At 26.6% G+C, this 24,559-nt stretch overlaps 1 protein-coding gene across 1 annotated transcript in view; it reads left to right on the top strand.

Annotated features, from left to right (window-relative positions):
- The window catches only part of LOC113388278 (zinc finger protein 425-like), a 26,924-nt gene extending 3,903 nt beyond the window's left edge, over window positions 1-23,021 (top strand). The window contains exons 3-11 of the mRNA XM_026625675.1: window positions 399-530; window positions 3,048-3,338; window positions 5,490-5,708; window positions 9,388-9,602; window positions 10,877-11,105; window positions 12,497-12,691; window positions 18,683-18,935; window positions 22,367-22,419; window positions 22,600-23,021. Of these exons, the coding sequence (XP_026481460.1) occupies window positions 399-530; window positions 3,048-3,338; window positions 5,490-5,708; window positions 9,388-9,602; window positions 10,877-11,105; window positions 12,497-12,691; window positions 18,683-18,935; window positions 22,367-22,419; window positions 22,600-23,021 (2,009 nt within the window). The remainder of the gene's footprint in view (window positions 1-398; window positions 531-3,047; window positions 3,339-5,489; window positions 5,709-9,387; window positions 9,603-10,876; window positions 11,106-12,496; window positions 12,692-18,682; window positions 18,936-22,366; window positions 22,420-22,599) is intronic.
- The last annotated feature ends 1,538 nt before the right edge of the window (window positions 23,022-24,559 follow it).

The raw sequence follows: 24,559 nt of genomic DNA, 5'->3' as shown, positions 1-24,559 counted from the left end.
ATTGTACATAAATATTATGCATGATAGTTTTTTAATAAGCTAAGATTATGAAATAAAATTAAGAAAATGTAATATATTTGTAGATAGCTTTTGTTATAAATTTATGAGTGTATCTTGTACACTATAATAAATTTATGTAAACTATAGGACTTTTATCTTTTACATTTTACTAAATTTAATAAGATATTCGACTAAAAAAATATAATATACATACGATTATTCTGAAAAATTACACAGAATAATTAATTAATTTGTACATAAATTATTATTAATATTTTTTTTAAATTATATTACTTATCCTTAATGTTGTTTTTTACGTATTTTAACACTGGACAGTTCCAGATTCTTGTGTCATTATTGCCTAAATAATTTTTATTGACTATTTATATTTTTTCCAGATGGATTCTTATTGGGAAACGGTTACTTTGTGCCTTATTCGAATATTTGTTACGAAGATGTCATCAACCTAAAACATACGACAGGTGAAAAAAATTTCAATGTCGAAGGTGTCTCAAAATCTATGAACACAAGTATACACTTCATCGGCACCTGAAATTTGAATGCGGAGTTGAGAAAATGTTCCAGTGTTCACAATGTCTTTTTAAATTTCGAAGAAAATGTCATTTAAAATCGCATTTGATGAATATACATAATATTGTAATGGATTGAATTTATAGCAATTTTAAAATCATCTGAAAATGAGAATTAAAGTTCCACTATTTGATGCTTGATTCAGCCTTTTTGGATTGGGATCTTGAATTAACATTCTTTACTATTAACTCAAGATCTAAATCCAAAAAAGGCTTATTCTTCTTTGACCATCATATAGTACAATTTTTATTCTTATTTTATATTCATTAGATTATTAAATTTGATTTATTTCAACTGGATATTAACATTTATTTGATGAATAAAATAAATTATAATTTATCCACATTTGTGTTTGTTACATTTAAATTCAAAGAAATTATAAATTTTAGTATCTGTGATATCACTGTAATCACAATTTTAATATATCTCAAATTCAATCAAATTTTGTTAGTTTTAGAATATAATACAAATCTGAAATTTATTTTATTTACCCAATAAGATCTTTATTATATGTATTAATAATTAGTTTTGTAGAAGGATGAATATAGCAGTAAAGCAATATTGATATTAGTTATTTAATAGCAGAGAAAATAAAATTATATTTTAATTTTAAATTATAATTAATTTATTAGGTTCGGAAATCTGCATATGGTTTTGTTCTAATATTTCATTTTAAATTTTTTATATTTTCTTATAATTTGAAATATTAACCCTTTTCACTCGCGAATTGCAAGGTTTATATGAACTATGCCGCCGGAGCGACTGCATCCAAGTGGAAAGGGTTAAAAGTTACGTGATGCATCTAAAAATGTACATTCTGGTATATTACATCGCTAATTATTTATAATAAATCCAGTATTTTTATTATGAACGATGTTTATGGAAAATAAATTTCATCTTTTTACGTTAGTTTTGAAAGCAAAAATGTATTGTTTGTGCTAATTTATTATTTTTATATTGTTTTATGTATATTCTATTTACAAGTTGAGATATTAAAATATATCCAGGTGCACCTAAAATTGCACATTATGATATATTGCATTGAATCTATTAAATATATTAACTAAAATATTTTTTTTTAATTCTAATGTCGTTATAAAAAATGTCATTTTTGGGCGTATTCCGTACATTTTTAAAATAATGAAATTTAAAGTATCAGAAAAACATGTTTTTATTAAGTATGTTTAGCTATGAGCTAAAATTATTATTATTATTATTATTTAAAATGTTTTTTTTTTTCATGAAAATACTTATATACAACCATCATTTTTGTGATTTATTTTATCCTTTATATATGCGCTTCATAAATATTTTTAGAGGTATTCTTATATAATTGAAAAAATATAAATAATAAGGATAGTATAAATTTTATTTCAAAGTAACTTATATAAAAGAGATATTAAAATTATATTTTTAATTTTTTTTCAAACATATTTAAAATTTCTATTTTATATCTTATATATCATAGCTTTCGTACATTTTAAAAATAATGTAAGTTACTATAATAAAAAAATGTTTATTAGTCTTATATAAATGATATATTTTATATAAATCTTAAAAATAATTAATTGATTGGTTGGATATATAAGCAAATTTTTATAAGACACATATGGTATTTGAATGGTATTTTTTAGAAGTACATTAATCATGGAAAAAATAATATCATGTAAATAATTTTATGCGTTTGCATGCACTATTTTATGAACGCTGTAAATGTTTTATAACTTAGAAACATTACAATTGAATGTAACTTATATAAAAGTGTTAATAAAAACTATATTTTTTATGTGTTATGTATGTCTAAAATATTTTATATCACCCACGCTTTTATATTTTATATTTGATAATTTGAATAAATATTTATATTTTGCATATATTTTGTTGACTTAATAAAAATCATCAAAACATTTCTAAATTCTAGAGCATTATTTATTTGTTACAAAAATTAATAGATACTATTAATTTTTTTTATATCAATAATTTTTGATGCTATATACAGTAGAACTTCGACTATCCGGACTAATTGTTGTCCATTGGCATTCGGATAATAAAGAAAATCCGGATAAGCAAATGTATGAATAATAATGTTGTGTATTTAATAAAAATAATAAATACATACATAGATATCAACAAAAGTAATGTTTATTAAGAAATTGAAGCTTCCTTATATATGTACATATATGTTTTCTTAGATTACATTACATACAATGAATTGTAAATGTAAATTGTCAACTGAACTGCGGCATTAATCATGCTAAAAATTAAATTCTAGATATGTATGTACATAAAAATCGGTCACGGTTGGTAGTCCGGATAATCGTAAATTCGTACAACCAAGGGCCGGATAAACGAGGTTATACTGTAGACGCATTATTTATTTATTACAAAAATTAATAGTAATTGAATTCATTCATCTAAACTATTACTAACATCTATCCTATGTCTTTTACCCCCAGATATGATACCTGGACTCACCTTCTTCGACAACCGCTCCGGAAGCCGATCAATGAATAAATATTTGGGCAGAAATTCTATACCAGTGGTGTACACCAGTGATGGAGATATGCTGCACCAGTGCCCGGACTGCCCCCGGAATTACCGGCATGCAACGGGCTGGTACAGGCACCGGAAATACGAATGCGGGAAGGAAAAACTTTTTGAATGTCTGCTCTGTCACCAGAAGTTCCACCAGAAGAGCAACTTGAAGACACATTCTATGAAACATACCAGGAAATACAAATTTGGGGGTGGAGACGCATTTATTGTATAATAATTTTGTTTATAAACTGGCAGATTCTACGAGAATTATTGGAAAATTGTAATTTTTTTTTTTTTGATTTTAGTTGGCCTCGCTTTGTCTGACCATTTAGCCACCTACAACAGTTTTATTTATTTACATTCTTTACTAATTTTTATATTATCAGGAAATTCAAGTATGGAGTTGGAGACGAATTTATTGTATAATAATTTTGTTTATAAACTGGCAGAATCTAAAAAAAATATTGAAAAATTGTATTTTTTTTTTTTTTAATTTTATTTGGCCTTGATTACTCTGAGCCACCTATAACAGTTTTATTTAATTACATTCTTTACTAATTTTTATATCGCCAGGAAATTCAAATATAGAGTTGTAGACAAATTTATTGCATAATAATTTTGTTCATAAACTGTCAGGATCTACATGAATTACTGGAAAATTGTAAAGGTTTTTTCTTAATTTTATTTAGCCTTGCTTTCTCTGAACAGTTAGCCACCTACAATAGTTTTATTTATTTACATTCTTTACTAATTTTTATATCATCAGGAAATTCAAATGAGGAGTTAGAGACACTCAAGTTTTATGTATTTACATTATTTACTAATTTTTATATCATCAAGAAATTGAAATATAGAGTTGGAGACAAATTTATTGCATAATAATTTTGTTTATAAACTGGCATCAGAATTATTAGAAAATTGTATTTTTTTTTAATTTTATTTGGCCACATTAATATCTTTTTATTACAATTGATTCTAAATACTAATATTTTTTTGTTAATAAAGGTTTGTCATGATCACAACCTTCTATTCTATTTTATAAAATTATAGAGATCGAACCCTATTAATCATGACTTCCTATACTATTTTATAAAGTTATATAGAGATTATATTCTCTATGATTTTATAAAATAAGACAAACTTGAATTAATGTACTGTACATTTGGTATTTTATATCACAGTTGATTATAAATGTTAATGTTTACTGTTGCTTAAGGTTTGTCATGATCTCTATAATTTTATAAAATAAGAGACACTTGAATTGATTTACTGTACATTTAGAATTCTTTTTAATCAAAATTGATTATAAATTCTGATGTTTTTTTGTTACTAAAGGTTTGCCATGATCTCTATAATTTTATAAAATCAAATAGGAAAAACTTGAATTGATGTAATGTACATTTGTCTTTTTTTTAATCACAATTGATTGTAAATACTAATGTTTTTTTTTGTTACTGAAGGTTTTTCATGATCTCTAATATTTTATAAAATAGGACAAACATGAGTTTATGTTCTGTAATTTGGGCATACTTTTTTATCACATTACATTTTTTTATAAACTCACAGCATGGTATTGAATTGATTAATTTCATTAATTTGCAGTTTTTTTTCAAGATGACATGACATATTTCAAACCTATTATAGTTTATGAAATCATGTTATAATTTACATAGGTGTTATAATTTACATGATAATATGAATGAAATTATTTTTTTAAAGTGATCAAAGAGTAAAAAAAATTATATTTTTTTTGTTTAACTAGGTAACTAGTATATTATACATAATTTTAAATCTTTTTAAACATTTTTTTTAATAACTTTAATTGTAAATACAAAAATAATAACTAAAATGACTATAATGACTAGAACTACTCATAAAATTCATTCATTTATTCATTTTTAACAGTAGAAATAGGCTTCATGATATAAAAAATTATAATTGTAATTTTAAAATATAAAGATTATTTTAAAATGTTACTTGATACGATTGATAGATATCAAATAAGTTTGATCAATAATACTGAATACAGTTAAGTATTTTTGATAAAGAACTTTTGTGGTGCTTCTATAGTCTAATTAAAATAAATTGTATATAATTAGACTTTTAGCAAATACGTATTAGTAATAATTCATCGTTGATTTTTTTGTTTGTTATTATTGTAATGATCGAATATTGAATACATTTTTTAATAAAGGACTGATTTTTTATTCATTTTTAAAAATAATGAGAAAATTGTAATATTTTGGCCTGAATTTTTCTTAGGTGTATATTGTAATAAAATGCATATAAATACCTATATATAAATATATTTTATCATTGACTATATGAATTACTTCTAACATATATCATTTTTATTCCAGGTTACTCTGACTGGTCGTTCTATCAAATTGAGCAAGAAACTTATGTCAGAAAAAGTCAACAAGGAACCAAAAACTTTTTCTGTCCCAACTGCAAAAAGGGCTACGTTCACGGTCGTGGTCTTCATCAACACATGAAATATGAATGTGGCAAAGAGCCGCAATTCTTTTGCCCTCAATGCCCTTACAAATGCCACCTAAAGGGCAACTTGGCAAGGCATTGTATATCACAACATAATATTAAACTGGGCGCCGAATGCCATCTTAGTACCAGGAATAAATCTAGCCGGTCGTTACTAGTTACTAATTTCCTAGGAACCAAGTTATAAAAGGCAATTTGGAACAAATTTAGTCAAAACATAATTTCGATTTAAGCTAAGGTAAATACCAGTTACCATTCTTTCTGGTTTGGCACAGTCCCGGATTTCCACCTTGTGTCCCGGGTTTTTCAAAATGCAATATTTGTCCCAGATTTATATTTTTTGTCCCGAATTTGGGAAAAGTATAGGTCTAAATAGAATCTTCGTTCTTACTAAACTTCACATTATTAATTTTGAAGTTTTAGTTTTAATTTTACGAAAATTATCAAAAATAATGAAAATGATCTTTTTGACTGCTTGGAATGAGTGTTAATTATATTTAAATAATTATGAAGAAAATTGAACAATGTTTTGTAGTAAGTGAGAAAAAATATATAGATTCAAAAATATGATATAAAATATAACATATATTCTAATAATGAAGTTCTTAGTCATTAATTCTGATACAAAAAAAAATTAAAAAAATATCAAGAAGCAAAAAATATGGTCACCTTATATAAGCTGTCATTTTTCTAGGAGCTAATTTATAAAACCAAATTTATAATTTGTTTAAATTTATTAAATTTAATTAATTGTTTTAGCTCATTTTACCAAATGATTTAAATAAATGATGAAAATGATACAGATTCCAAAAGTCATATACTCGTATATGGTAACAAATTCAAGAACTTTTATATACATATAATATATATAAATATATATATATATATATATATAATATATATATATATATATATATATATATATATTTGAAAATTTTTACTAATAATAAAAACCAATATAAAATAATTATAAACATAGAGAAACATTATACATACACCAGGACAAAAACACTCAAAAAAATATTATTTTAAAAAATTAAACTTGTAACATATTAGAAAAGGACATTTTTTGGAAAAATAATGAATAACTACAAAATTAAAATATATATATATATATATATATATATATATATATATAAAATTGTATATATATAATGTGTGTGTGTGTTGTGTATGTATTGAATAAATCCTGAGCTTTGTTTCTTTGACATGAAAAATATATTCCTGAATATATGTATATATTAATTTAAAAAAATTAATATTATGTAAATTACAATTATGTGCATGACATATTAATTTCCTTAAAAATGAAATAAATATTTGTTTATATGAGAAAATTATTTAACAAAGTTATTTATTAATTTCATTTTATTATATTACTATAATAAAATTTTACTATATTGTATATAGTAAAAAATACTATTATAAATGATTTCATCTATGAAATAAAAATGGCCCTTAATGGTATTGCTGCATCAAATTAAAAATTTCTCTAATCTGCGAAAAGTTAATCATAAAAATATATCAAATATTTTAGATGGCCAACCTTTGGGTCGCCATCTAAAATAAGTCGCATTGTTAAGAAGTATCATTACAACAGGACTCTCTAATTCTTATTGCTCATAATAATTAAACTAAATTGTACTATTACCATTTTTATGCAAGCGAGGATAATGTAAATCATATTTTCAAAGTATTAAATATTCTATAATATTATTTACAATATTTAATATTGATTAAAGTAGTCTCAATCTGAACGTAAACATTACTTTCATATATGCATGTACTACATAAGTTTATTTAAACTCTTAATTTGTTATACAATTATTATTTTATTAACACCAACGCTTATTTCTTTGCAGGATATTTCGACATGTTGTCCCATGCTAATAATACAAATAGATATCCACTGGAAAATTACAAAATCAGAAGATTCGTCTGTCCTAATTGCTCGAGAAGTTATGCTTATTCGCATGGTTTGAATCAACATATGAAATTCGAATGCGGAAAAGAACCCAAATTTGTGTGTACACAATGCCCTTACAAATCTCACCAGAAAGGGAATTTCATTAGACATTGTTCAACACGGCATAATATCGACGCTCGTGCCCTGGGGTTCACATAAAGAAGGGACAAGATAGGTGTCCTGTGCTACACCATGATTAATGAATTTGATAGAACTTATTTACATGATAGATATCACGAAAGTTTGCATTAAATGAGGTTTCTATCAGACATCGTGAGGATGTTGGGTTACACAAACTAGTCATGTGTGCGATACAGTCTCGGATGGCTAGATATCAGGCAGCATGATAGACCTCAAGTGAAACTTGCCTTTCTTGCCACACATAGAAAAATGGTTAACCAATGCCCTAGAGTTTACCTAAAAAAGGAACAAGATATGTGCCCTGTGCTACACCATCATCAATAAATTTGATAGAGTTCACTTACTTGTTAATCATGACAAAACTTAGGTGTATATCTAATATAGTTGCCACACATAGAATAATGGTTAACTAATGCCCTAGAGTTTACCTAAAAAAGGGACATAGGTGCCCTGTGCTACACCATCATCAAAAAATTTTATAAAGCTCATTTACATGATAGTTATCACGAAATTTTGGTTTATTATAAGTTTGTATTATATGAGATTTCCATGAGACATCTCGTCGTCGCGTAACGAACAATGATGTTGGCTAACACAAACTAGTCCCGGGTTCGATCTCAGCGTCGGTTGGCTAGATATCAGGCAGTATGATAGATCTGTAGTGAAACTCGCCTTTCTTGGACATATCATCATACGCATATAACTCTTAGATGTAAATTTAATATAGTTGGCACGTATAGAGGAATGGTTAACCAATGGGTTGCCCCTCATGAAACATTAGGTTAAGTTTTCAAAAAACATCTTATAGGACAAGAATTTTTGAGTGATTCTGAAAAAAGTTATAAAATTACTATCAATTGTATTGTGATTGGTTATATATTATAAAAAAATCACTTTGCAATTAATCAAGTATGGTATTGTATTTAGTCTTGTACATATAAATACATTTGTACATGTGAGAAATTAATAAATGGTTAAGAATGTTAAGATGTAAATAAATTGTATAAACTTAATTTCCATTGATTGCCAAAATATTATAATGAGAATTTTAATAAAACTTTGATTATGTGCTTGAATATATAAGTAATGCTTGTTCTTGATTTCTTTGCTTATATAAATATTTATAATTATAAATAATAAAATTAACTAGTCAATCATAAAAAATGTATTTTTTGTAAATAAATTTTGAAAAGTAAAACTTATTTGTTTCCATGTAATTGCTAGTTTTTAGAATTTTTGATATAATGTAACAAATGTTCAAAATTTAAAAAATATTAATTATATTTAATTAATTGATGATGTCAAGAATTGAAATATTATATTGGCATCATGGTTGAATAATTATGAATCATATGTTCAATAATTATAAATAAAAAATAACCATGAATTATAATGTATATACACTTTATACAAGTACTTGATTACAACTATAGCATTTTTAGTACACAACTTTTTTCAATATGATTATGCCATAATATTGTCTAACGATAAATGTCTGTTCTGTACGATGAATTAAAATACATCAATCCAAAAATTAAAATCATTCATACATCAACCATACATCAATCCAAAAATACCAGGGTTGTCATTGATAACCAATAACTTTAATTATTAAGTAAATTATTAGACTATAATTATTCTTATTTTTGCAGATTTCTACAATGCCTTTCCTCGCAAAATCTTCGAAACACCATATAACCATAGCCGTCGAAGTTTTGAAGAAACCAAGAAGTACGTCTGTCCCAATTGCAGAAGAAGCTACGTCTATCCAAATGGTTTGAGCCAACATATGAAGTTCGAATGTGGCAAAGAACCCCAATTTGCTTGCCCAATGTGCCCTTACAAATGCCACCTAAAGGGCAACTTGGCAAGACATTGTTTGTCACAGCATAATATTAACATCAGCAAGAAAACTTCAAATATGATCATGTGAATACAGACTAATATCAGTCTATAACCTATGGCCTAATTCAACTTTATTTGTGACTTGTCTCATAAATGTAAAATTAGTACAAATTGTATTATTATTGACAACTAATTTATTGTTTTGGAATATGTTTCAAATATACTGTATGAAAACCAAAAAATTGTACAGCTGATATTCTTTTATTTTCACTTGTAAACTTTTTTTGGATGTGAAGTATAAGTAGTTGGTTGCAATCAATAAATCTGTTATATGAGGAAATTATGGAAAAACGAGACGAACAAAATATATTTGTATTTACTAAAACTTTGTTATTACTACTTTTAATTTCTAAAACTTCAAATTTTTTATTATTAATAAATTTAATTTAATAGTTAATTTTTAATAGCAAAAATTATGTGTGAAACATATAGATCAGAAAAAAATTCTTCAGGGCAGTATTGGAGACTAGGGACAGTTTTGCCAGGGTACGGCAGTGACAGTCGTTATACCAGCTAAACTTTATTGATTTTGATATAGGGTCCGAAGAAAAAAAAAAGTATGTTTGTCCGAATAAGTTTCCTCTATTGTATTGAGTCAGCGCCTTACATTAACACATCATCATATTTGGAAATGTATGAAAATAATGAAAAATACATACTATGAAAATTATTCAAAAATTGATTCACATATTTTAAAATATAAATTGATATAAAAAGATTATTTGTAGTACTTGAAATAGTTGTGCGGCTCTAATACTACTTGTATATTTTATATTTATTGGGTTAATGTTAAACTGATTATTTTGTATATACGTATAATTAAGAATTAGTCAAAATTGGTTGAGAATTTGTGTAATTCAAAAAAAAGAGTAGATATGATGCAAATTTTGGACCTGTTTTCTTAAAAAAAAATTACAATATTTATTACAACTGTTAAATAGTTAACATCTAGCAATATTGATAAATAATAACATAAATTTAAATAAATAAGATTGCAAAGGATACAATTTACATGAAAATAATATCCGTAGTATGATGGACCAAATTTAGACATGAAAATGAAATAACTAAATTTTGATCAGGTTGCATAAACATTTCGGTTTTATAGTAAAAAATACATTCTGTGAAAATACTTTCTAACCGTCAAAAATACTTTTTCCTTGACCAAATAAATGTACATATATAAATTTGATGTCCTGTATCTTCCTCTATCTAACATGTTTTTAATTTTTGCAGATTATTCTGACCAGAGTTATTACACCTATTCTGAATATCCACGGGTCATCCAAAATCACCAAAGATTCAAACAATTTGTATGTCACAGCTGCCAGAAATCATATTCATACGAACGTGGACTCACGCAGCATATTAGATATGAATGTGGGAAAGAACCTCAATTTATTTGCCCAAAATGCCCTTACAAATGCCATAGAAAAGAAAGTTTTGTCCGACACTGTTGGGCTCGGCATGATCTTAATGCCCGAGAGCTCAATTATTGTTGACTAGAAGGGCTTGAGAGATAAAAATGTACCTGTGATAGCCAGAATCTTGCTTTTTGGCTATTTTCCTTAGTTTTAGTGTCGTACAAGTGATACCGAACCAAACCAAAATTTTATATTTAATAATATACTTATAATTTATTTATTATATTATTTATCAGATATACCAAAAAACAAATTTATCTATAAAAAATAAAACTGATTATGTGAAGACTGCTATTTGGTTGAAGAGTTTGCCGATTATAACTTATTGATGCAATTCTTATTATTATAGTCTAATAAATAAAATTTTGAAAAAATATTTTTTCTTCGCGAATTTTCTATACATATATAACATGTTTATGTTTCAATAAAATAGCATCCGAATAGAATGGTATGTTTTATCAGTTAGTACTGTGGTGGTGTAATGCAAGTCTACATAATTAAATGAAGAAGATGATCTTGCAAACAAGAAGAAAAGAAAAGCTGGATGAGTAGAATATGTTATTTCCACCCATCCTGGTGACTTCTTAGCTCTTTTTTTTCCTTTATTGCAAGATGGTCTTTCCTTATTTATTTATTCTGCTTCTGGGTGAATTATAATAACAAATTCATCCAGAGCCAATTTTGGTTTGTAGTTATTCACTAGAATATGGTTCAGTAAGTATCAAGAATGTCTCGAAAGTGTCCAATTATTTCAAGTAAATATTTTCGTCATAGACCTTATATTACATGGACTGGCATATGACATTTGATCAATCGAGAAATTCCGCGATTATCGTAGGCAATGTTTGCTCAGACATGTGACGTCACATACCATTCTATGTGTGAGCACTATATACAAGGGAAAACATACGAGGACTAGCAGTCTATGTAGTGTAATGTTCATGATGGAGACAGTAATGTTCATTCTTGTGTTATGTATTGTATTGTAGTTGTCCTTTTTACAATATAATTTAGTTATATCATGAATATTATCAGATCTACATACAGATTAATGAGGCAATTCTGCCGTAACAAAGCTCATAAAATAGCGTTGTCATGGAAATGCTTTCTTATGCTTATTCTTGGCATTGGCAATTATCAAAATATTTATATATTTGCGTATTTTACATATAAACATGCAAGGGATAATGTTACGATAACAGAATTCTAGATCGTGCAGTTATCATAACATTTTTCCTTGCTTGTTTGTATGTGAAATATGCCTGATCGCACGGCAAATAGATAAACATTTTCATAATTTTCAATTCCAACAACAAGCATAAGAGAGCGTTGTCATGACAACGCTATTTTATGAGCAATTATTTTCACCTTTATGAGCATGCAAATTTAAAAATATAATATTTATAACTAATACATATTTGTTTTGTTACAGGATATTCTGTTCAGTGTTTGTACTCCAAATGTAATAAAAAAGCGAAGCAATTTTTCTGTTTAAATTGCCACAAAGGATACGTCTACGAGCGCAGCCTGAAGCAACATATTAGATATGAATGTGGCAAAGAACCACAATTTGCTTGTTCACAGTGTCCTTATAAATCTCATGTTAAAGGAAATTTGAAAATGCATTGTTTAACTAAACATCCGAATTTTGACTACAGAAACTTCTAACTACGCAGCAGGAATATTTTCATTCTAGTTTCTGCGAACAAAACTTCAGCTTAAAATGCTTCAGTATTTTTTTTTTGCTTTTCTATGAATTATTTTTGAATTATGAATTATTATATATATTTACTTATATTAAAGTGTGTTACAGATAAAAAAAAGATTTATATTATTGCAAGCAATCCAGCACCATTAATTACTTACTTAAAGAGAACTTTCGATTTTTTTTTCGAAAAGTATACCACTTTTATAAAGTTCAGCATTGTAAAAAGTGTAATGAGTCACCACTTTATATTATAGCAATGAATTTTATGAATTATCAAATTTGTATCTTAATTTGTTATTATATATAATAATTATATTAGTTATATAAGAAGTGACTAGTTGTCGAAATTTTTTTAATACCTTGACTTTTAGTAGTTTAGAAAATTGTTTTTTTTTAAACTAGTCTTTTATACATAGTAGATAGACTATGCTAGTCAAGTTAAATTAATGAAACCAAATTTATTTTTATAACTTGTTTGTACTTTAAACTTATATAGATTTTATATATTTAAAATTTTAACAGCGTTTTAGAATTATTTTGCATTTATTGTATCATTTTTTATGTTATAACTTATATGAATTTTTATTAATGATAGTAGTAGGATAAGGATATTCTAAATCATTTTGCCAAAATTTTGAGTACGACAAAATAAATCATCAACAACACATCAAGACTTTTTTTAAACGCCTTTTTGTTTTTAATTCCAAGAAAGGTAGAAAGAAAGTAATAATGTATGAACATTAATCACAATCTGATGTTTTGGGAACTCAGGTGCAATTTTTTTTATTGAATGTCTCAATATATATCAAGATTACTTTGTTTTCACAGAATCCAGTTTTTAAAGCAAAACATCTTTAGACGCGACTATGGAGTAAATCTGTGAAAATGCAACGGAAGTTGCGTTACGCCCGAACTGCTCATTCGCTTCGATGAAATCATTTTTATACGCGTCGACTGTGATTAGTCGTATTGAATACTGACAATATTGTTCAATATTGTTCTGTATCATATTGTATTGTTTGTTTAACATCAGGTTTACAGAATGATAATTGGTGTATTTGGATATTGTTTTATATTGTTTGCATCTTGTATTCAAATTTGACAACACAATAACTGATTCATTTTTTTGCAGAATATTCTCATCACTACTTGTACACCAAATCCCCTAAAAAACAGAAGCAATTTTTCTGTTCAAATTGCCAAAAAGGATACACATACGAGCGTGGTTTGAGGCAACATATTAGATATGAATGCGGAAAAGAACCACAATTTGCTTGTCCAGAATGTCCTTACAAATGTCATATTAAAGGAAATATGAAAATGCACTGTTTAGCTAGACATCGAATAGAAATATATGACTACAGAAATTAGTAATATATTTTCCTTAAATAGAATATATATAGAAAAATGTAACTATGCAACAGAGATATAATTGCATCCTCGCCAGCGAAAAAGTAAAAAAAATACTATCAGTCAATGAATGTACGTTAATTTTAATTACATGAAGTTCTTCAAACACAATTCCATGATGATTGAAGTTGCGAAAACAATATTTGTTTAGACGTTGTTTAACATAATCCCCTATGTGAACGAATATTATAGAAGTTATTAATCAGCAAATACTTAATTTCTCTAATAAAGGTTCATTTCTAAATGCTAATTACAATGACAAACCGATCATGTAATATTTGAAGTATGACTTTAATTTCATTATTATTTTTAAATATTATACATATTTTTAATGCTGTTATAAATATATAATTTATAATTTATCATTATATAAATGTGTATAATGGTTCACACTAATAAATATGTGCAACAGGAGTGTTATGATGTATTCAATAACATGTGAACCTTACGCGCACTCTTTTTTTTATAATGTATTTTAATAATTTAAATATTTTGTACGAAATGCTATTATGGTATTTTTATAATTAATTAATGCTAGAATTAAATTGTACTTAAGTAATATGTTAGTAAATTTATATTAGGAATTATGACAAATTTTGTTATATTAGAACTTATATATATTAGGCTTTACAAAAATGTTATTTGGATGAACTATTTTATCTATTAGATTTACTTAAACATTATAGAGATAGGAAAAAATCTCTTAAACCATTTTGCTAAAACTTTGAGAACGAAAAAATAAAACATCTACAAGACATCAAGTCTTTTCTTTTAAAAGAGTAACACTCGAAAAGGGAGCGTTCATTCTTAGACCAAAAGAACTACAAACATATTATATTTTATAATATAGAATTATTAATAGTAGTATTTTTTTACTAATATAAATATGTTTAATTTCAGGTTATTTTGACTCGTCATCCTATCAAATTAGTCAAGAAAATAACGTCAACAGAAGTCAGAAAAGAACCAAAAAATTTTTCTGTCTCAAGTGCAAAAAGGGCTACACTTATTCACGTGGTTTGCAACAACACATAAAATACGAATGTGGCAAAGAACCGCTATTTTTTTGCGAAATGTGTCCTTACAGAAGCCACCAAAAGAGCAACTTAAAAACTCATATTTTGGTACTACATAAAATTAATCCAGGGACAAAAACTCATAAGATTTATCCAACATCTAGCTACGACTAGGAATACTAGTCTATGATGATGATCATATTGTGTGCCAAGGTTCCACAATTTTACCCCAATTTGGGAACTAATAACCTTTTGATAAAGTTTCAAAAATTTAGTCATATCCATTAAATTTTTTGACTTTGATAGATTCAGATAGATTGCGCAATTACAAAGATGTATCAATTTATATTAATTTTTTGATAATGCTGTATTTTATATTAAATACACTCTTCATTAATGAAAATACAAATTTAAACCCAAAGTCAAATGAATCAATAAAAAATAATTAATTCTTTTATTTGCCCTAAACCTAAATTATTTCCTGATTAGCTTCTAGTTTGCAAGGCATTAAAATATGTATGAAATATATTATAATTCCTCTGTAATTTTTCAAAATTGATTTTTTTCTAATTATCAAATCATCTAGATCTAGATTATGCCAATGTTTTTGAATATTTTAATTAATATGAATTAAACATCACTGTAATTCTTATATTTTTAAAAATATAGTTTCTATTTTTAACAAAGTATTAATCGTCTTTTAGTATACACATTTTCATAATAATTTTAAGGTAATGTTCTCAGACATAATGCAATTTCTCAAGACAATTAATAATTTCTTATAATTGTGATATATGTGAATCTTTACACACATAAAAAATATTTTGTATCACTGATCCATAATTTTAATAAAATTCATTACAAAGGTTAGTATTTTTATAATTATTTATGTAACTATTGGTCAAATGTTGTTTTTTTATTTTTTTACAATATCAATTGTAATAAAATTAATTATTAAATTTTACAAAAATAATTTTTTCATGATAATGGTTCCTAATACATATGCCTTATAACTTTACTAACATCCTTTTATTATTTTCCAGGTACATTCATCAATTTTAAGAATCAAGAAAGAATGCCTGAAAATTGTGGTCAATTTTATACTTATTCTCCTCATCAAATAAGTCAAAGTATTTTTCCTTGTCCAAGATGTCCAAAAATTTATAAAACAAAAGAATCACTATACATGCATAGAAAATTCGAGTGCGGGAAGGAGCCACAATTTAAATGTCCTTTTTGCCCACATAAAACCCACTTAAAGGGCAATATGAAAAAGCATTGCAGGTCGAAACACGGGGTTGAGGACTTAAATAATTTGTCAAGTTTTCATCACCCTGTGCAGGATAATTATAAATTTACACATCTTATATAGATGAATATGTGAATATAATGTGCAATTTATGTAATTGTTTAATAATTGCAGGAGTAACTATAGATTTAATAAGTATAATCATATACATAGGTACATGTATATATATATATATATATATATATATATATATATATATACATATGAATTTATATTTATATTATACCAATATATTAAGAATATATTCAGTATTTATTTACATGGCATCACATATCTATAATATTTATTTTTTGTATTTGAGTTTTGACTTTAATAAAATTTTAATTTTTAAGAAGGACCATTTATTTATAACCCTATATATATATATATATATATATATATATATAGCCAAACAATAAATAAATCCCAAAAATTAATATAAAACAGTTGTTTAATCTCGACGTTTCGGAACCGTACATGTTCCGTCATCAAGCTTTGTTCTGTCAATTTTTCTATATAAAACAATATTATTTGATAATTGATGAAATAAAGTTGAAAAACTTGAAAGAATAGATCATGCACCTAATAATCAAATTTATAAAGCCTGATGATGACGGAACAAATCTAATTCCGAAACGTCGAGATTTAACAGTTGTTTATCTTAATATTTGGAATTTACTGTTTGGAAATACATATTTTACCCATATATTTGTTGAGTAAATTATTTTTTATTTAGAAAGCTAATGTAATTATCATTCTAAGTAGTGCAATAAAAAGACATTTTTTTTAATAAAATCTCTGAATAAAATATGAAATGATTTTTTGATAAAACATCACTATTATATTTGATAAAATATTGCTATTGTGTTATCTATTATTTAGGTGATGGATAGTATTACTAATCTCATTTGTTTTGCATGTTGTAGGTATTAATAATAAAATTTAGGCTGCAGGAAAGGTATAATCGATAAATCTTGTTTTTTTTTTTGGTATTTCGTTACAATTAGTAAGAATTCATCAAGACTTGTCTTTATCTGAAACATTATTTGTTGATCATCCTTGTTTCATTCATTTTCTGACAAATATATGAAATACATAAGATAATTTTAATTTATTAAAATTAATCAAATTTAATTAAATTAAAATTAAATGGACTAAATTTATATTTTACTAAAATTTACACTACACATAAAATTAGATAAAATATTTATGTGTATTTAAAGCATTTTATTTTTAAAGCATTTCTAAATATTATGAGGCCAATTTTTGAATAAAATATAAATATCATGTTACGGGTCTATAATCGTATGAATTGGTAGTCACAAACTGACAAAAATCTATATATTTGCTTTTTGCTTGGTTTCACATGTAAAATCTAACCTCCAAAAGGCACAAACTTCATAATAGTACTAACTTTGGTTAGATTTAACGCGTGTGTTATCAAAGTAACACAGAAAATTGAACTTTTGAGGAAATTATTTTTTGACATTTGGAGGTTAGATTTTATGTGTGAAACGCCCATTTGCACAGCAAACACATAGCTTTTTGACTGTTTGTAAATATCATCTCATAGGATTATAGACCCGTAATATAACATTTCTGTTTTATTTGAAATCCGGCCTGTTAATATTTAGAAATACTTTGAAAAAACAGACTAATTTTATATAAGGCGCCAGTGTAAATTTTAGTAAAATATAATTTGTCTTGTTAATCAATTTAATTTGATTATAATGCTGTAACATAACATTTCTATTTTATCCGAAAATTAGTGTCTGACGTATTGAAATTTTAATTTAGCGGAAATTATTTCCTGGTCATTTGTAGTTCTTTTTATTTTAATTTATTTTTGTTAATCAAGACTTTAATGTCTTATTTACAAAATTGATAGGAGCAAAAAAAAATACAAAAAAATACAATAAATTGAATATAAAATAAAAAAAAGTTTAAATTGTTGAAATAACAAAATATCTGATTTTATACTAATTATCCAACAAATAGAGAATCCCAATAGCATCAAAATGTGTAAATATTATATTAAATAATATTACTAATGATATATTGACATGTATATATTTATTAAAATACAAGTAGGTGTTGGTACTATAGAATTCTAAAAAAAATCATTCAAAATCATTCACGCTCATCATATTTTTTTCTCTTTTTCTGTTTTACTAATTTTTTTTTTCTATTTTTCAGATTTGCGGTACAAAGCCTACGTCAAACAGTACCTGAAGCGTCTTCACACGTCCATCGTCAGCGACGGCGGCGACAGGTCGATTCTTCGCGCTTTTGCAGCAAATTCCAACAAGAACTCCGGAGGCGCCAATAATGAGAACAGCGAAAAGTTTCGCTGCCCAAATTGTCCTACCAGAGCCTACAAGCACCGAGGCAGCCTGCGATTCCATCTTAAGTACGAATGCGGTAAAGAACCTCAATTTGGTTGTTTGAGGTGCAATTACAGAAGTCACCGGATGGCCAATTTGAGGACTCACATGAAACACTGCCTGGATTGATTCTGAAGGGCGAGAAATATATGGTTGTATTTTAATTAGGAAATTTTTTATTTCATGGATTAATTGATTTATTTTTTGATAATGCTGGTAAAATCGTCTCAACTGTCAAACTTTTTTTTTATTTATTTTTTATAACCAATCTGAACCTTTGGTTCAATGAGTTGGCGTTTAGAAATTCCCTCGATTTTGCGGCCACTTTCTTTTCAGTCTTCTGAAGAGATCTTTCAATCGAGTGAAAATGCGTACTCTGAATCGTATGTAATAAAGAAGCTACGGACTTCTTGTAACATTTTTTTTGAGATTATTATATTTCTACGAAATAAAAAATGGATAGATGCTGTAACTGTTATTCTATAGAATCATGTAAAAATAATTTTATAACTACTAGCAAATGTTCGTTGTTACAACTTATCATCGTGGCTAGTTGTTGCATCTATCGTGGAAAGTTGTAACGACAAAAAACCACAACTAGTGGTTTCCATACAACCATACAAAAAATTATTTTTTTAAAAAACTTTCAAAATTTTTTTAAAAATGCAAAAATTTGGTTTTTGAAAATTTTGAAATTTTTGATAGAATTTTGACTTTTGACTTTTGATTTTTGAAAAAAATAGATTTTTTTTATATATATGAATTATTTTAGAGCCATAATGTTCAGAAAATTGAAACATAAAGATATATAAAAATTTTCATTTCAAATTTTTTTGCGATTACTATTTACTATAATTTACCCTACGGGAAGTTGATAACATGTCTGATAAGTTATTCTTTGTATATTTTAGAGAAAATTAACATGTTTCTGAAATAAATGATTTTTCTCATAAATCAACGTAACCTACAATTATTACTTTGTTTCCTTCAATCTGTATAGAGTAGACTTTACTACATACAAGACAATATTATTTTTGCATATTACAACTAGATCCAAAATATTGTTTCAACTAACCCGATTTGATTAATATACTTGTATAGAAAATCAAATAATAGAATGAAAATTTATGCCAATTTTTTAAATTAATCAAGTTAACTATTTAAACAATTTCGTAATCATAAAAATCGTTACACATAATCAAAGATTGATAAAACGAGATGAATAAAATTTAAAATTAGTCGATAATAATAACGTAAATCGAAATTTAATTATAGATTACCTGTCAAAAATGACGTACCTGCACAATTCTGTTTACTTTGTCAGTTTGCGAGAAATTGGCTATATATAAACCCAAATTATGAAAGACAGTGCACATATTCAATCGAAACAAAAAAAATTGATATCGCTTAAGATTCTATTGAAAAACGCCTGTTACTACTTATACTCCTATTACAATGAGCCCCTAGCTTCCCTACATATTTTTTTCTTTGCTTTGCCAATATGTGAAATATAGAAAATAATTATCATCATGATAAAAATTGTGCTAAAATATGCCTGTACAGGCATTCTTAACTTTATAGAATCCTAAAGAAATATATAATTCTAAAAACACTTTCAAGATGCAGTTCCTTTTGATTTTTTTTTTTTTTTTGAAAATCGCATGTATCAACTTGTTTCAGCGAAAGATTTATTGGCTTTTCTTCAAAAGTTGCTATTTTTAGTTTTTTTAATATATAATTATTTTATAAATAATTAAATTTTATAAGTGAAAGCTTTATTTCTTATTACATCATTTTTTTTGAAAATCGCATATATCAACTTGTTTCAGTAAAAGTTTTTTTTGCTCTTTTTCAGAAATTGTTATTTTTAGTTTTTTTTTTCAATATATTAAAGAAATTATTATTTTATAAATAATTAAATTTTTAAGGAAAATAATAACTGAGAATCAACTTAATTTATAATAAATATATTTATATATTTTACACCTAATATTCATATTTCAACTTTTTGAAAATAGCATATATTATATTGTTGCAGTATCAATTTTATTTGCTTTTATCAAAAGAATGGTATTTTATCTTAGTCTTGATATTATGAAATAACTTATATTTTAACTTAAAACGTAATTAGAAAGAATACTTAATAAATTTTTGAATGTACTTAGTTATTTACTTACAATTAGAAGTGCTCTATAATTTTTCTCATTTGTTCCTCACACTCCTCATATTTTAACATATGTTTATATATTTATTATCTTTTTAAATAATAACAATATTACAAATAATTATAAATTTTTTATAGAATGCAATAATTGACGTCATTCGGATTTTTGTTTTTCATACACAATTTTTATAACTCATACTGTATAACCTACATAAATTTTATAAACCTCCATCAAAATCCATATTATTGTATCCTGAAAAATATTCTGTTAGTATCATGAATTACGTTTAATATAAATTTTTAAGTTAAAATAAAAAACTAATGTATATATGTAATCATGTTATTTTTTATATACCAATGCATTCCAATGTGGCACACTGCCAAAAATATATATATACATTCCATTAATTGTTATTAAATGTTTGCAATATTTTTATATAAATTAAAATTTATAATTTTACTTTCTGAACTACCTCTTTGCAAGCTAAGATTTATTTATTCGTTTAACATTAATTAAACAATTAGTTTTATAATATTAGATATAAGAAGTAATGAATGTGCTACAAATTAATTAGATTTAACAATTTTTTGGTTGTTGGGTTTTTTTATTATCAAAATATATTTTAAGGTTTTTATGTATTTTATTATTAATATTGTTAAAAGTGATGTTATCACAATTAGTATAATTTTAATATGTTTCACTTTACGACTGATTTTTTACTTATTTTATATACTATGATAAATACAATTGTATATAAATATGGTAAACGTACTTTATAGACATAATAATAGAAAATATAGCTAAAGAAAATACCTCATGATAAAATGACTTACGCTTCCCTCTCCAATCAAAGACACTAACAGTATTCTGAACTGATTCCAAAATAAATTTAAGATTAGGTTAAGAAGGTTATAAAGAAATTAGTTAGTTTAGATTAGAGTATTATATATAACTGTAACTGGATATACGTATTGCAAAGTGAAATGTTAAATAAATAATTTGGGACATATTAGTTCTTTGACAGATATTGGAAAATAACTTTATTTTTCAGGGTAGACAAGAACAATGCTACGTAGTCAGGTATTATTGGGATGTTGGAAAATAATTGTTGAATTTTTCTGAAAATGTTAAAAAATGCTTTTATGGGAGTACCAAGTGTAAAGAAAAACAGATTTTTACCTGAAGCAACAGTAAAGCTATTTAAGGATACCATTGATCATTGAACAACTTCTGTACACTATTGGCTGAAATACAGTGGTCATGAAATTATGTTCTCCTGAGAAGAGGTCGGTCCATTAAACTTTATACTAACATATTTTTTCTAATTTCAGGTATGCCAAGTTCTGTAAAGACAAGACCAAGTCGAATCTTCAGAAGCTACTACGTAACGTAAGAATAGTTCATGCATGAGTACTTAGCAATTTACCTAAAAGCCAACATCCGACTAGGTTACTTCTATCGTAGCTATCTTGAACAAATTCAAAAGTTAAAGCCCATCAAATATGAAAATATTTGTAGGGCTTTAACTTAATCGAACTCAAATTAATATGTTTTTCTCTTCCAGATTTGCTGAATTCTTTTCAGCAGCATTACCTTCAAGCACTGCTTCGTGCTAATACTAGTATTACCAGACAAAGGCTTAGTAGCATCTCCGATGGGTCTCAGAAGGTCTACAGGTGCCCAAATTGTCCAACCCGCACTTACAAACATCGATGTAGTTTAAGACTCCATCTCCAGTACGAATGCGGCAAAGAACCGCAATTTGCTTGCAGCAGATGTTCTTATAAATCTCACCAAAAAGGAAATCTCTTATCGCATATGCAATTGTGTAAGGTGTCCGAGTCGCGATTTGCGTGCCAGTATTGCGAACATCGTACTTATTATAACCATTCCATGGTCAAACATGTTTTTTCCGCACATGGAGTAACTTTAGATAAGCATGAGGTTATAAGAAATGTTGTTGATAAGCCGCCAGATTCGATGTAAAAGATAAAGGCGCATGTCTTGAGTTGATGGAGGTTATGCTAAATATGATAGTCTATTAAAAGTAGCAACATTGAACGATTTCACAACATATCATTTCCAAGAAGAAAATTCTGCAAATAAAGTAGCTGGTCATTGTATGGTACAAACCAAGGACTTTAACATGTTCAACAAAATCAGGAGACACGTTGAACCTTATGCCAATATCGTTTTATGATGGCGAAGTAGATCAAATCTACGAATAATATGACAGCATAATGTTGGCATATACATTTACACTAGAGATGGGATTATCATATCCGAAGCCGGATCGGTTAGATTTTTACTCTACTTCAGGGAGGAGTTATATCCGCTTAACAACTCCACGACCACGACAACTTTGAAACCGAAATACTCGACACAAATGTGTTCTATTTGATATCACTGGTAAATTTTGCACTCTAAAGTTTTGTTATTTCAGTCTATGGAAAAACCAGATTAAATGTATTTCGTTTCGTGAATTTTTCGGTATGTATATTCTTGATTGCCGTCATTCAAGGCTACAGATTGTCGTAGTTAGAAATATGACCCCTTACTTCAATAAATTATACATTTGAGCTATCCACACTTTCATTGTTCTGTATCTTTGAAGTAATATTTTTGTATTTTCTGGAAAATGCACAATAGAATTATTTTGACTCGTATACCTAGAAGGTCATAAAACTGCCTGTGAGACGAGAAAGCGATCGCTTCCTTCCCAAAGCAAAAACGCAGTAAATGTGTGCACGAGTTAACAGATTTAATACCAGTTTTGGAAAGTCGGATATGACAAAATCTCCGACACAACTCCGCTCGGATTCACTCCGAGGGAGGAGTTGTATCGGAGTGACAACTCCGGAGTCAGTTACCCATCTCTAATCTACACCCAACTACACCCAACTTCTTATTGTTTTGTTCCTTACAGTGACCAGCTTCTTTATTTGCAGAATTTTCTTGTGATAATGACACGTTGTGAAATCGTTCAGAGTGATTTTTGCCATCATACATACATCAGTCTCTTGATGTCCACCTTACATTTGACCTTTTTACTTTTGACGTGCTCTATTGTTGCTTCCATCTTAATTGTCCTCACATTCACCATTGCTAAATTTCAAGGCAAATTCGACGCAGATTTGTTGTTTCTGTCGATGTAATACATCAGTCTTTTGATGTCCACCTTACATTTGACCTTTTTACTTTTGAGGTCAACACATTCAACATTGCTAAACTTGAAGGAAAATTGGACGCGGATGTGTTTTTTCTGTCGATGTAATTGCTTATAAGCAATCGTTATTATTAGTAATAATAATCTACTCAAATTCAATATCTCACTAATCTACAGGAACAACAAATCTGCGACCAATTCAAACTATAGTTATTTAGGCAAAGTTTCTTGAAATCACTTATAGATCTATAATCGTAATATGCCCCAGTGAAATTTTTGGCTTCATACAAGTTGACCCGGAAGGCTCAGCATAAATAATTACTCCGGAAAACTCAGCCAAAATCATATATCGTTTGTT

Source organism: Ctenocephalides felis, unplaced genomic scaffold (genome assembly GCF_003426905.1).
Source record: "Ctenocephalides felis isolate EL2017-DRISC unplaced genomic scaffold, ASM342690v1 CF-g0.4_SCAFFOLD_03572, whole genome shotgun sequence".
Classification (NCBI taxonomy): domain Eukaryota; kingdom Metazoa; phylum Arthropoda; class Insecta; order Siphonaptera; family Pulicidae; genus Ctenocephalides; species Ctenocephalides felis.
This window is presented reverse-complemented; position numbering and strand designations above follow the sequence as displayed.